This window comes from Gambusia affinis, linkage group LG01 (genome assembly GCF_019740435.1).
Source record: "Gambusia affinis linkage group LG01, SWU_Gaff_1.0, whole genome shotgun sequence".
NCBI lineage: Eukaryota > Metazoa > Chordata > Actinopteri > Cyprinodontiformes > Poeciliidae > Gambusia > Gambusia affinis.
The window spans coordinates 30285894-30302371 of NC_057868.1; the positions used below are offsets into that span (position 1 = coordinate 30285894).

Consider the following 16478-nt stretch of genomic DNA (forward strand, 5'->3'; position numbering starts at 1 on the left):
GTGTCAAAAAAACAAACAAACAAAAAAAAAAAAACAGTAAACAAATAACAATCCTCTGGGTGACCCTTGCTAAGGTACCAAACACATGGATTTTGCTGAGAGATGGATTCTTTATATTTCCTCTGTATTTGAAAATACATAGATGTATGTTTGACCAGAACAGCTGCAAAATGTTGCTGGTCTTTAAATCTCTTTACACCATGTCAATCACTCAGTGCTGGGATCTTCTTTCCTTACACACTGTGGCTAATTGAGAATACCAGAAATGGAGCAGACTTCAAATATCTTAACAGTGACGAGAATAACAAATGGGGAAAGGTGGTTCCTGCAAAGCTGCTTTGATTTAGATGAGGCTTTCTTCCATCTGACGAAACCTGCAAATTTATGACCGAGAATAGAGGAGCCAGTAAGGGCACTGGGACAAAACCCAAACACACTGTTACACAGATTTAATAAGGGTGTTTGACTGTCTTCACCTGTTGAGTCATCAGTCCTGTGGTGGGATTTCACTTTTTCACCACGTTTAAGGTGAAAGAGGGGGAAAAGAATCTGCAGATTCAAACTTGGCTCATATATATATATATATATATATATATATATATATATATATGCATGTGTTAGCAGCACTACAAACATAACTTATACAAGGGTTTAAAAGAAGATATATAAACAAAAACTATTTTAATATAATTATTAATACAATAAAATAACAGATAGTGTTTGCAGCAACAAGCTGCAGATTTCATTTTGTTGTGGAGAGGGCAATCTCTTTTCCCATCATTTATTGGAGCAGCAGCATCAGAGCCAGGGACTTAAAAATGTGTAAGCAACCTGATACAGATGGCTGGTTCTGTGGACTATTCTTTAAAATCTGGAGATTATTGTCCAAAAAAACGGATTCTTCATGAAATCAAGAGAATCCGGCACAACCATGTGCATCATTTTCACGACACTGTTATACAACAAGACAATGTCTTCAATCAGGTGCTCCTACAGAGTCACTGTAATACAGCCTGCTATAGGAAATCCTTCCTGTCCATAAACTTCAGAGTCTACAGCCTTTTGGAGCAAATTACATAATATGAGTTACAACAACATTTCATTTGAATTTGTGGCACACTGGTTTAATTCCAGCATTTAAATCAAGTATGCTGTAATCTGTAATTATGTATCTTTTCATAATTAGAAACAAAACAAAACAAACCTGACAAACAAAACAGACCTGAACTGATTAAACAATTCATAATATTTAAAACTCATGGAGTTGGATTAATTTGAGATCCACCAGATGTGGGAATAGAAGAGAATGAAAAAGGAGGTAAACTGAATGAGAAAAAATGCATGTCCTGAAAGATTATAATACAACAGTGAGGGTAACTTAGCCTGGCCATTAACCCTGAGGAAGGAGGAGCAGACCAAGCTAAATTACTGACAATGAAGGTTGTGGGTTTAATAATGGCCTAGCTCTGATGGAAAAACATCCTAATGAGAAGCATCAGTGCAGACAAACATAAAGTGTTAAACATTATTCTTCACTTGAACAGATAACAACAATTTCATCTATTTTAAACAAGTGGAAGCCCATTTAAGTTATCTGTGAGGTAGACATAAAGTTGAATCCACCATTTATTCTTAGATGGTGTAAAAAAAAGATTTAGTGTTTGTTTGCAGGTAGAGCCAATCAACAGATCATTCACTTTTCCATCTAAATTTGGCTAAAAAAGTTTTTGTGTCACAGTTCACTTAACTGTTTTTTCACTTCTCCAACTAGTCTATTTTATGTTCCTTTAAAACTGTTTTAGTCATTAACTCAACACGTATTTCTCTCGGATCACAATTATTATATCCATTGAAAGCAAAACTCGATAAAACCCTCAATAAAATTTCAAATCTATTTTCCTTTTATTATCCAACAGGTACACCAATCATGCATAACATTATGACAGCTGAACTAATTAGCACATCTCATCTTTATCTTGGTAATTGTTATGGTGGTGTATATTAGACAGCAAGAGGATAGTTTTCAGAGTTGGTGTTCAGAAGCAGGAAAAATGGGCCAGCGTTTAAATAGAACCAAAAGAACAGAATATAAATCATTTTATATGCTTCACTAAATAACAGCAGGAATGTTATTTGAAATAAACAAGAGAGATGTAAACACCTATTGAGTATGTTTGGAAAAGGGATGAGTATATTGTCTCATGGCTGCTGAGAAGAAGGATCACCTAAAGTGCTTCTTTTTGCATATTACATGCAGCAGCCTGTCACTGAAGGAGCTCTCAGCGACAGCTTCATTCATGGGGTGGGTGACATTGTCCAGCAGAGATGTTATTTTAGCCACAGTTCTTCTATCTCCTGGCACCTGCATTGAAGAATGGCTTTCCCGATGAGCTTATCTAGCCACTTCCTCTCAGCTGACAAGATGCTGCTCCAACAACTACACCATAGATGGCTGATGCCAGAGTCAAAAATAAATGTCTTTAGCAGAACTCAAAATGATGTCTTTTGGAGTCCATGGGCTGGATTACAATGGTTAAATGTGAGGAGGGAGGGCTTATCCATGTGGTCCAGCACTGAACGGGTCAACAAACTGGGAAGAATCTGATCTGGACCAACTGAACACATTTTCTTTTAAACCATGTAGAGGGCCGAGTGTATTTGCACATTTTACCAGGATGCAATATATGGATGTAACATGTGTACCAGATAAATAAACATTGCTGCAGACAATGTCCACCCTATCAAGGAAATACTGTTTGTTGACATTCAGCAGAATGATACGCTCTGGAACAAAGAAATGGTGAGAAGCACAGCAACAACTTTGAACCACCACAAACTAAACATATGTGGGACATGCTGGACAAGCAAGTCAGATCCATGGAGGACAACATCTTGGCACCAAATACCACAGCATGTCTTCTGGAAATTAGTGGGGGTCCAAATCTTGAAAAGTCTGGGTGGTTTCTGCAACAAAACAGAGACCGCCCACTGGAATAATGGAGCTCATCGAGTTTTGCCTGATCAGTCTATTTGGATAAAATAAATTATTTTTAGCAGTATGAATAATAATAATATCAAAATTCACAAAAAATACAAGCTGAAACAGAATGTTTGCCTCCATAGTTCACAAGGACAACATGCTTAAAAGTAACAGAAGAAAACAACAGAGGAAACTGGAATATCACAATGACCTAATTAAACATATTAAGCACATTTTGTTTTGCAACATCATCAACAAACTACTTAATAATATACTATTTTGCAACAGTATGAATTACAAATATCTACATATGTTAAATAAAAGCAGTCAGAAAGGAATGATTAATTTATTTGCACTAGAAATGCTTCAATGTCCCCCTGCACAGTTCTAACCTGACTAGTGTTTACAAAACCAAATCACAAATCACAACCTAAGCTTTGTGTACCAGAGCAGATATGACTAACAGTTCTCTGAGGATGTTCCAGAAAAAAGTGCCTCATGTCACCTTGCATCATGCCCTTAAATTTCATCTCCGACTTTATGTGTATTTATTACAGCCTTTCCTCCCCATGCTACACTTTCTCTTCATCCTCTGCTTCCCTGCTATTTTCTTTCCATAAAGTAAGCCATGATCCTGACAGAGAAATGTAGAAATTATAGAGGCTTTTACAGTCTGAGCAAATTAATCTCTTGCAGCACTGTAGCAACAGCCTGGCAACTCATTAAATATTAACAAGCCATGTACTGCCAATAGAAAGTCTTCACAGCCTCATGCACTTTTAACAGCATGAGTGGTGTGCTGTGTAAGAAAAACAAGGGATAAGTTAAAATAAAGTGGCTTTTCTGTAGCACTTACTGCACCGTTGTGTGACATTAGCAGCAATAACACACTGGCTGAAGCTAGGTTGTAACAGCCGAATGTTTTACATACAGTAAGCATGCTTACAGATTAAACAGAAAGCGGTGTAAACATCTGTCTCAGAATATCAGTTGATGATGGTGCATAAAATGTTTTACATACTGTTAGATCCTGCCAGGTCGGGTCAGCCTTAAGAGCTTATGAGTTACCTGTAAATGTTAAAATTTAGAAGCTAAGAGTAAGAGGTAAAGTGAGAGATGAGAAATCCTTATGTGAACATTTTATGCTCACATAGTGAGCGTAGTCGGATGAGAATTAATCAGTCAAAATTACTTTAAAAAAAATAGATCTTCCCACTTGGGAAGAACAGTAGCACTCACGCCCTTGCTCAGGACTGAGCAGGGCTGCGGTCGAATTGCACAGTGTTGATACCGTAAAAGTCTCTAAAATCAGAAAGAAAAAAAATAACCGCTGGATTAGTTGTTGACTTTCTAATGTAAAGTCATCTCTAGTGACTATACATTAGAAAGTCAACAACTGACAAATCCAGCGATACCACCGCTTACACCTCCCCTCATCACCACACTTGGTTGTGCTTTTCCGTGTCTCTTGGCTCCGCCCACTTTGCTGCAAGTTTTCAAATTTTGTCAGGGACCGGGGTAGTGCTTTCATAAGGGGGTTAATTACACTTTAAAATACTTTTGTTAGTTTATAAATCAACAAACAGTGATATTTACAAGAACACAAATAGATTTTAAAATTAAAACCAGTGCTTTTCATTAGGAATTGACTCACAGTAGTTGCACAACTAAAATAATCCAGCTTCAGGCAAATAAATGCATGTAAACTGTGGTTTAATATTAACCTAGACCATCAATTTGTTCCAGTCTCAGGTCTACTAAAGCAGTGTTTTCTCAACTGTGGTCCTCAGGGCACACTACCCTGCCTGTTTTAGATGTTTATCTGCATCTCCACTCATGATTCAAATGATTGCAACACAGCAAAACCCTGTTAATCAGTTATGAGGGAAACATCTAAAACATGCAGGCATTGAAAAATGTACTTCAAATACAAAGAAGACCATTAAGTGACTTATTATAATTGTGTGGAATCAGGAATCTCTAGCTTGTTCTTTTAAAAAACTATTAATTGATCATTTAGCTATTCCATAAAATCAAGTTCATTCTTGTGTGGTGAAACATAAATCTTACTTTTAGTCAAAAAATAGATTTTTCATGTTCTTAATCATATTTATTTTGTTTTCAAAAACATAAATTTCAGCAACAGTCAATATTTTCTCCTCTGCTCTATGCAATTAAAAATGTATGCCCAATGTTGGCCTAATTTATTGTCTCAATATGCAACTTTATTTTAGCTCTGTTTGTCCCAGTTGTTTTAAACTTTATAGTTATTGTTCTGAGAGTAGACATGGGCAAATTTATTTGATAAGCAATCTTTTTTAAACAGACATGTTCCTTCCTAGAGAGTAACAAAGACTAAGATAAACTGATCTCTGAGGCTCTACTCTAACTCGACATCTTCTGAGTTTTCACAAGGAATCTTTGGCTATCGTAATCAAGGATCAAGTAAGTCATCCTTGAAGTAAGTCAGCCATAAGTGTAAATCAATTAAGTAAATTATTAATTTCATCCCCTCTGAGTTACAGTAAAATATTCAGTTTTCTACTGTTTTTCCAACATTGCTGAAATTCCATCTTTTCTGATACTCAAACCAAATAAAATTTATCGTCTCATCTTGTAAGCTGGCTGTTTTGTCATATCTCATGACTTAAGCAAGGAGAGAGAAAAATCTTGTAGTATTCTTACCAAGTCTTTGATACAGCTTGTGTCAAAGACTTGAAGCACTGAAATATTTTTTTGATGCACTGCATTTTCATTTAGCACTTATTGAGAACCACTGTTTGACAATGGCAGCTAATATGCTTTCAGAAACAGGTCCATTACAGAAAAGATCTAAAAGGTTTTTATATAATCAACCTTATTTACCTCAAAAACATCCCAAAAGCTACTGATTTAACATAAAAACAAATGGAAGAAATCACTCAGATTTATCTAGTCTGGAAACGCTAGAATAATTGAAACTATATCTGTATAGCTTTTTCTACAGATCATTACAACCAGTCAAAATAAAAATATACTTGTGTCACTTTTCAAAGTCCAAGTGGAATTATCTGTTTTTATTTTATCCACTGAGAGCCACCCCAATTATTTTCTTGCAATAGAAACAATGATGATACAATGATGCAAGAGCTCCATGGAAAATATTCAGTTAATGATTCCACAGAGCAACATGCATCCTTACATAAAACCCAGTCTCTATATAGGAACCTCATTGTTAAATATTAGGCTTGAGAGAAATGTTCCTAGGCAACTAAAAGATTTAGTTAAAACAGATAATTTCTCAATTTCTTACATCTTAACTTTAGACAAAATTAACGTTAGCATTTAATCATTATTATTAACAGCAATAACAAATCTATTTCCCCATATGTCAGTAATCCTATTATTGATTAATCCCAGCTTTTTAGTGACCCCAATGTTGGTGTGCACTTTGAGTCTCCCTTAGCAGGATAAAATCTTGAATTATTAAAGGGATACTTCTTAAATCTCTCCCTAGGAGTAAGGAAGATGACAAAACCAAGAAAATTGTGGCACAAGTAAGGGGAAAAAGCAGATACAACTGAGGACTGTTTGTGTAAATTCTACTATGTATCAGTGAACGCCCCAACTCTCTGGAATCCACGGTATGCAGAGAGCTGGCCTGGTTTCCTTTATTTGAGTTTGGGTTCAAGGAGGGACTCAGGATGTCAAATTGTCCATTTGTCACAAAGAAGAAAAAAACTCCTGGATAAAAGCTTCCAAAGTAATTTAACAACTAAAGGAAAGTTCAACAGTGGATCTTTTCAAACTTATGTACATATTTTTACATTTTTGTGGGACCTTTCAGTTTTAAGAGCACACACTGTTTACGTCAATAAGTATACACCATGGAATGCTACCTGCTGCACATCATTCACACATCAATAGAAACCACAAGACACCCAAGGCAATAATAAAAGTTTTAACTGAAACTGATTTAATCATGATAAAGAAAAGGAGTCAACATGATCCATAACACTCCCTCTTTGGACTTTAACCTGACTGTCATAAATTTGGCTTGTGTGTGAATACAATAAAACTTATTTGATATAATGTGACAGCAGTCTGGGAAGGAAAAGATATTCCATTATATTTTAAGTTAGATATTAAAAAATTATATATGCTGAGGATAGGCCTGTCGAAATAAACAATAAATCAATTAACCGCAGGATAAATTAAAACTATCAATCTCATTTTAGTTATCGGCTTTATCGTTTCTCCCAGCCTTTTTCTATTTCTGTTTATGACACTGAATGAAAAAAGGTTCAACTCCGGTGCGCTCCACTGACCCTCCCTTCCTCATTTCCTTAGTGTAATGCCCAGCGCACACTACACATCTTAGAGCTGTCAGCCGATTGTCGGCCCATTTTCAAAACCTGACAGATTTAGCTCACAGAAATCCTAGGTATAACGGTTTGATCATGCAGTGTGGTGTCCAACAATGGGCACAAAATAATGGCTACAAGTTCAGTTGACTAATTTTCAAACCAGGCATTAATCAATGCTTTACTACAATCTACCTGCAATGCATGTGGTTCTAGTGTCAGCGTAACGTCCTGACTGAATGAAAATCATTAAAACCCATTTATGTCACGTTAACGACAGACAGCTGAAAAGTTACCGGGTTTACCAAATGAAGCAGCAATTTCACTCCAACTCATCCCCTCGTCATTTCTATATTCTTTGCAGGAAATGTTGAATAAACATTAATGTTGTTTTCACATATCATCTCCAATGTCCGCTGGACTTCGGGTTGGCCGTGTCAGCTGTTTGGGATTCCCCTCTGTAATTTCCCCCCAGAAAGCACAAGGAGAATCCACGCTTTCTGATTGGCTACCTGTCACATTCAACAGGTTGTGTTAATGCTCCCAGTCGTGGAAAACCCCTGATTTAGATCAGAGCGTAACACACCACACAGGATGATCAGTTACAAAATCACAATCGACAATCTTAAAATGACCAACGTTCTAAGATTGTCTTAAGGGGAAAATTGTGGCAAAAAATCATGTAGTGTGAACTGTTGCATCAGGTAGTCGATGTGCCAATCATCTCTATTTAAATCTAATGATTACTGAAGGGCAATATAGTATACAGACTCCATAATCTGCACTCTTTTGGTTGAATGCAGTATTCGTTTTCACTTTGGCTTTATTTTGTTTATCTTTTATTCTACCACATTGTTTTGTTAATGGAGACTGAGAATCCATTTTATTTTTGATTGTTTTGTTTATTCTGTGTATTTATCTTTGGCAGGAAATCGCATGCATTGTTATGTTATTTCCATTAAATCAGTGTAAAAAGGTCTTCAAACAATATTATTGTTTATCGCAATAATTTTTAAGACAATTAATCACTCAGCAAAATTTATTATTGTCACAGGCCTAGTTGAAGAGTGACATTAATCAAAAAGAAAGCAATAAAAGACCATGTTTTTAACTCAATGATTTCTTTTTCTAGAGAATGTCAAAGCAGTCCATTCCTGGAGGAGTGTCCTAGTGACAGAAAAGAAAATATTGTATGTATCAGAATCTGCACTACAAAACCTTTGAAGATTTAAGTAATAATAGTAGTTTGGTCATTAATTTTTGTTAATAAATTACCTCTAATATGGAATCTGAATCCTGAAGAGAAGACTTCAAAATAAAATTCACAAACCAATCAGGTGGCAGAACTATCTTTGTTGCTCTATATAAATAATCAAAGTCACAACTATGCAATCAATCTGAATATGTGGTCAAACTACAAACATGCAGCAAATCACAAAATATTAAAGTCAGTACAACAAGGGCACACAATTCTATGTTGCTTTTCAGTCTGCATTTATCTTCCAAAGAAACACACCTGTGAGGCATCACAGCACTAAGTGGCCTACTTTGCACACACCGATACCATTTCCACCTACAGCAGTCAGGTGGTGCAGGCCAATGTAACATGAGCCACATCTGTTTGGAAAAGAAAGGATAGTGATCACATCAGTCTCACCGATCTGTCGTCTGGTCTGGGACAGCTTGCATAGTTAAACCCTTCCTGGTTGTGCATGGGAGCCTTGCAGATTGCAAAGCACAAAGGAGGTCTTGTGAGCCGCTCATACGGTCAAAGCATATCCTTCTCCTTTAATTAGAAAAGGAAAATCTGCTGACTCATGCAAGAAACTGATGACAGATGGACAAGGATATCCTTTATGTCACTGCTCAGAGCTTTGCTGCTTTCTTGGGAAGCTTTTCAATTGAAGGAAAGAACATTTAGACAACTGTAAATGGATGCTAAAATAAAATTATGTGACAAACTTGGTCTGGATAAATGGTACGCAACAGTGCTAGTTTGATGTTTTGGTTACAGGTGGTGAAACTTAAGTTCCAGAGGTCAAATATTCTTTGTGGACATGACACACAAAGACAAAGATGCTGCACTTACTGTAAACAGCAGTTATATAACATGGTTAATGATTTTCCACCATAGGAGTAGCTGCTTGCCTTATCAAATGCAGCAAGAGTTACTGTGAGAAACTCCATTTGAACAAGCACGACACAGCAGAAGTGAAATACTGGAAACAGAAAACCTAAGCTGTAAAGTAAAGCTGTTCAACAGACTTTTCAGCATATAATTAATCAAACTCCCTTGAAATAACCTTCATCATTGAAAAAACAGACTACCTTCATCTGTTTTTCTGTTTGTCCTGGTAACTTGTTGTGAAATTCAAATTTAATCGCGATGAACTCTACAGTCATAGATAAGTTTCAACTCCCAGAAATCATATCATCCATAAGGAGACTAATCAATTTTGTTTTAAATACGTTGTTCTTTTAGATTTGTATTCGTCTTGTTTTATCCCTGTATTTGGACATTTTTAATAAAATTTTGCACTCCTTATGGAGCGTTCTGCCTTAAAGCAGTAGAACCCTTATTATCACAAATCTTACTAAATTATTTCCACCAAATTTGAATGAAAGCATAAAGACATGTTAATGCTTTCAAGTCAGATACTTTTAAGCGACAACATTGTTTCCTTCTTCAGAAAAACATTAGGAAAATAAGTGGGAGGGAGGGAGAGTTACAAGGCCGTAGATATGAACAGAAGTGAATAAGAATTAAAAATTAAAACTGGAGAAATAAACAGTTACAGTTCTATTGTGTCACTGTGCATTTCTGTTTCACTTGTCTTGATTTTTTGGTTGCTGGAAACCCAACCATAAAATACAAACATCTGGAATGAATATACTACACTAAATACTGAGGAGGAATGATTAAGAAACATAGAGCTGCACAAAATATCAATTCACAGCCCTAACTGCAATATAAAGGGCCTATGATAGGTGGTTATCCTGTGTTCCAGGTGCTATGTAATAAAACTGCTGACAAAAAATATATCTGACTACCCTTTATGCCATTTATAAGGTCAGTATTAAATATGAGATAGTTTCCATTAAAATTTCTATTGTATTTGTCACTGCCTTCTTAGTTCAAGAACAAACAATGTTAAAGAAAAGGGTGTCAACATGTGGTTTGATTCTTTGACGTACTTCTGACTTGATTGTTTGAAAAAAAAATTTTAAAAATATACTTCATTTATTGCAAAGACGTTGACAAAACAATTACTTAAAAATCTCTTAAAACTTAGTTGAAAATGGGAGTTTACTTAATCTGATGCTTCAAGTTCAAAAGGTGTTCCAAACATTTCACAAAAACCTCCCATCATCACACTGGACATCTGTTCTGTTCTTAACCACTTAAATTAATGGGAGGGTCTAAAAGGCTCCAAAGTAATCTAAGCAATTAAAATAGAAAAATTTCTTACATATTTTGATTCTAAACTAACTTAAATATATTTAAACTGTCCTAAGAAAAGGTAAATTGTTAGAACTTATGATTTACAAAAATTTGACATAAATGGCCACAACATTATTATTAAATAATACTATTGGAATGTTAAACTTCTCTCAACTTCTTCAGCCTTTCTTAGAGGAGTAAGAGGTGTGTGCTGCAGCTGTGTGAGAAACAAATTGAGGAGGTGAGGGAAATTTGGCCAAACTGATGCAGAACTAAAAGAGAAAGGATGCAAGGGGGGCAGAGAAAAAGAAGAACAATATCAGGGCATGGCAAACAGTAACCCACTTTGCATACAAAACTAACAAAACAACACAAGACAGTTTGACAGATCATGACATCTCCACACAGAGCAGAATCCATTTTGGTTTGAGGTTCACTGGAGTCAACTCTGGTTCAAACACACAACGCTGAAGCCCTTGCAACTGAAAAACAACTTGAATGCTTCAGATCTCCCAGAAATCTCTTGTCCGCTATAGCATTTACCAACGGCAGATTGTTAGTTCAATCTTTGACCCTTTTGTGATGCAACTGACCCAAATACACACAAAGAAAATTTAGAAATATTTTTCTTCAGGGCTTTTTAACAACTATATGCTTATAAAATTGTGCAGTGGAAACCCACACTTCCTTACCACACTGTGTTTTACAATGAATGCACATTTTCCTAGTGAAAAAAAGGCACACACTGACCACAGGATAGTATCTTTAAGGCTGAGTTGCTCTCGCTCTGAGCATCTAACAGACAGATGCACTTGCAGCAGGCTGGAAGCAATAGGTCAAGCTGCCTCAATACACAAGAAGGAACTGCACAATAACAACTACCCCCAGTTAGATGCGTCTTGCTGTGATGGGCAACAGTTTACCCTCACATCATGCAGCAAAAACAAAAAGTGAAAAGTTCCAAGCAAAATCAAGCTTTGAGCAGGCCATCTATTGAAGGCAACATTCATAGATGTCACCAAAGCTGACTGATATTTCAAAATGCATGCAACATCGGAAAATAAGATTACAGCTTTTGGTCCACATGACACAAACTGCACAAAAACACATATTCTGAAACATGCTGTCAGCCACTGGCAGAGAAACTTCCAGATACTCATGGTCTGTCTTAAATCACAAATCACTGTGGTGAATTGCTTCGACACAATTATGGCTTTAATAATGGAGTAAGTGGTCTAAGCTGTAACCCTTTAAGTACGACCCACTCAATGTCGAACAAATGAGGGCAGGATGACTGTCAGAACAGCTTCATGTCAAAGCTTATTTACTCCAGGCTGCCATGGAGGGAGGAGCAGCAGTACTAGCACTTCTCTGCTTCATTCACATCATAAACTGTTTGTAAATTATAATGCTGTGCTATTTGCAACAACGCAACCAAAAAACATATTCCCTAAGGATTTCACAGCTATTATGTCTGACTGCCTCTGGGCCAGGAAGAGCAATGAATGCATGAGATCCAATTCATTTAGATCCAATGCTACAATTTAGGATGAAGCAAGATAATGAGGATTTACAAGTGCACCAAAATATATAAACTAAAAGCAACTAATACATGATGTTACAACCATATATGTATGATGATGTTATGTCAGTAACATCTGGAAATCTGTCATGGGATTCACAGAACAGATTACTACGAAAAAAATTTCAACAGGAATATGTCAAATGGTTATGCTTCTTGGCAGCAGAACAGCGAGTAAAAGCTTCTACCTCACTCCTACCCAACATAGAAAACATCAATGAACTCTGAGAATGTAATCGGGAGTAAGGAGGTTGGCTTCGCTTACGTACTTTTTCATTTGATACATTTTTGCCTCAAGAATTCTAAATAATACAGAAATCTTAAGCTTAAGGGCAATATCAGCAGTTTGCATTAAAACAGCAACCTTCCTTTGTAGCCATTCCCCAGGAATGTTTTGTGACAATAAGTAGTTTTAGCTACTATTTTTTTTTCCTTTGTGTCTGAGCCAAATAAAGATAAGTGATTGTTTTATGTGGAATCCAAAAGCAAATCAGTATTTCCTTCCTTCTTACATTTCCAATGTCTTTGGCATTAGCTTAATGTGACTGCTGATTGAAATTAACTGTAAGTGGAGTGATAGAGTTTAAGTGACAGAATAGATGATGTCTTCAGAAAATTGTTCTGTCTGTGATATTACTGTAGTGCAGTTAGACTAGGTATGTCCAAAGTCGGTCCTCAAGAGCCGCCATCCTGCAGGTTTCAGTTCTCTCCCTGGGGGTTGTAACAACCTTTTCAGCTTGTCAATGTTCTTCTTAGGCCTTCTAACGAGCCATCATTTTATCCAGATGCATTAAATCAGGGACAGAACTAAAACATGCAGGATGTCGGCCCTCGAGGACCGACTTTGGGTACCCCTGAGTTAGATTCTCACCAGTGAAACAGACTGGTTATGTGGAAAGAAAGTGAGTCTTGCATAGCTACTCCATGGCTGTTAACATAAAGCAGCCAATTCTGATTAAAGAGTTATGCTTGTGCATGTCTCTGCAAATTCTTGTAACAATGTTCAGCTGGAATAGAGAAGTAGTTGAATGCCGCAATATCGAAGTGCAACAAATTATAGTTTTTGTCACAGTTTTGTTACTTGCGTCTTTGTGATTAACAGGAATGATTGGCTTGCACTTTTAAATCCATCCATATGGTGCCAATTTATTAGCTCCCCAACAGAATTTCTCCAGATTTTCTCAAGCCCATTGTATAAATTTCTTAAATTCTTTATGAACTTAAATTTGAGCTTTAGACGTTGCATCACTCATGTCCAATTGGCTGGACAGTGTGTTATGCAATTTTGCCAGAGAGATCACTGTTCCAGACATAACATCATTAATTGGGAACCTTAAGCCACATTCTGGGAAGCTTTTAGTGCTGTTTTTTTATTACCATTTCTTGATTATGGCCATGGAAGGGAAAATTACCTAGATGAGCTGCCCTCCTTGAAGAGCTTTCAAAAGGTACATAAAAACAGCTAGATTGATTTATTTATCTTTTGTTTCTTTGTTGTTGTTGTTGTTGTTTTAAATAGGACCTAAACAACATATGAAACATATGCTTCATAAATTGTAGTCGGCTTTCGATTTACATGTATCACCAAAAAATTTGGTCCCTATCAAAACTTTCTGGAGGCGCCCCTGGATTCATGCCTGTGATTTTTACGTCAGGACTTACCTTGACGAACAGTTTTTAACCTGACAGGTCCTTTGCAGCAGTTGATTACAGTGTAGATGTCATAAAGAGGTAATCCAGACACTGACAGCCCCTCAACTCCAAGAAGCAGTTCTCCCTCAGACAGTTTCCCGTCCTGATAAACCACAGCATCCTCTCTGATCTGCCCAATGTATGCAAACTCTCCATTCTCCGCTCCACCGTGCAGCTCCACTTTCAGCTCCCCATTCTCGTCCCGGATGACCGCGCACTCGTTCACTTTTGTTATCCAGTGGTTCTTCTTCTGAATGACTTTTGACATGGTGGTTAGGCTCCAAAGAAAACCCGTAAATTCCGAAGAGTGGAAAAAGAATGAGACGATTCATAGCACGGAGGACATCCCACGCAAAAAACAACTTCATGTCCTTTGAGTCCAACTTCGAACATGTTTACTCTTAAACTTGGACATGCTGCTCCTCGCTCACGAATACATTCTACATGGATGAAACTCCAGACTTCAACAGCTGCTGTTGTTTCCGCATCTTTAGCAGCAGCACACGCTCTTATTCCTCGTAATTGGATCTAATCCCTCCCCATAGAATTATTTCTAGATTTATCTCACAGTTCCGCCTCTTTCATTAGAATAACACAATGTTTGTTTTCCTTTTAAAACTTTCTGTTTTAGGGGAAAACGAGGAAAGAACCTCGATCACTAAGCTTCTGTGTATGACAGCCAGCGGCGCCTTTAAGCAGGTAACGCTTCAAAAACCCTCTGTGCCGTGGGGATGGAGAAATAGGGCGGAAGGCGCATGCGTCACGCTAAGACTCCACGAGGAAATCTCCAAGCCAACCCCAAACCTGCCAGGTTTTGAAGCTCCTCCCGCCGGCCAGCTCTCGTTTCAGGGCGGATTACTGGGATCCGTGCGTTTAATCCCACGGGAACTCCGGCAGGCTGTTGTCCTGACCCGCAAAATATGGAAACGCAGACACCAAGCGCCTCTGTGCGCGCGAGCTGCTGCTTTATGGAGGTTGTTAAGGTGCAAACTCCAAACCCGCCCATTTAGTCCAGCACCGTCATGAAGTGAGTCATAAACAACAATTACTTTTCATCCGGGAAAGATAAACTTCAGACAACCTCCAGGGGATCCTGGGGTGGAACTCTTAAATTATGAATATTTTTAAGAAAATGTATAAATTGTGTTTTAAAAAAATCTGAAAAATTATTTTGGTTCTGTCATTTAGTAATTTTCACAGATTTTTTTTGTTAAAATTCTTGTGAAAGAGCTGATCTTTCAAAAATAATTATACTAACTGTAATATTTTTGAATTAAAACATAGTTAAGGTTCAGATTGCTTCTCATCAGAACTCACTTAATGTAACTGACACGACTACTACTACTACTACTACTACTACTACTACTACTACTACTACTACTACTACTACTACTACTATTACTGCTACTACTGCTACTACTACTACTAATAATAATAATACATTTTATCTTTCCATATTTTGCTTTGTGCAGAATAAATGTAGCAACAGACAGTATGTGACTGTTTCAAATTATGATTTATAAAATGGGGTTCTGTTATAGCTTTCCTATCTACAGAAATAAGATTCCGACATTCCCATTTTTAAATTAAAAACTGTCCCTGAGCAAGCCACGTCTTTTATGCCTTACAATTTTTTGTGTCTGGTTTTTGATATTTTTCTTATGCATGTTTGTCGCTAAGAGGTTTATGAAGCTCATGTGGACTGACTGTGGAAAGTAAATAAAAGGCTGATTATTTATCCTAAAGGTCAATTAGTTTTTTTCTGTTTTTCTTTGTTTAATTCATAGGAATATTTTGTAAACTGATGCAAATGTTTATAAAGTTCTGCCAAAAAAATCAAAAATTCCTATATCAATAAAAGTAATTTACCATGATAGGAAACAGTGTGTGACTCATTTTTGGGTGCTAAACCTCACTACATGGACGTTAAACACATTAATTTTAGCTAAAATTAAAGTGCAAAACTGTATCAATTGGACATGCAAACACCTTACAAATAAGATAATAATTCTTAAAAAATATGAGATTTTACTCTTTTAAACCTTTACATTTTTCCCGAAGCAAGACATGGAATTATTCTACATCTTTTTTCACAAGAGGAACATCTTTTTGCAGTGACTCTCTTTTGGCTGTCCATTTAAATTGATCATACCAGCTTTTATTCAAACAAACACATTAATCGCTGATGTTAATTGATTATGATTCACTCCATTGCCTCACTATAATTAATGATTACTATGATTAACTTGAGCTGAACATTTCGTCTTCTGGTGGAGACAAACAAACTTAAAATCCACCCAATGCATAACTTAGTTAATGCATGCAGCTTCCATATCAGAACTTCACTGTGACATCATACATTTAATTTAAATTGAAGCAGAAAATGCATGAAAATTACATCTTGATGACCAGTCTTGCAGCAGCAGTTTGGACAATCTG

The 16478-nt window shown here is 36.7% G+C and overlaps 1 protein-coding gene across 1 annotated transcript in view; it reads right to left on the reverse strand.

The window, feature by feature from the left end:
* The window catches only part of LOC122829370 (membrane-associated guanylate kinase, WW and PDZ domain-containing protein 1-like), a 60886-nt gene extending 45832 nt beyond the window's left edge, over nucleotides 1-15054 (reverse strand). The window contains exon 1 of the mRNA XM_044113905.1: nucleotides 14010-15054. Coding sequence (XP_043969840.1) covers nucleotides 14010-14307 — 298 coding nt within the window. The 5' untranslated portion in view covers nucleotides 14308-15054. The remainder of the gene's footprint in view (nucleotides 1-14009) is intronic.
* Between the last annotated feature and the right edge of the window lie 1424 nt (nucleotides 15055-16478).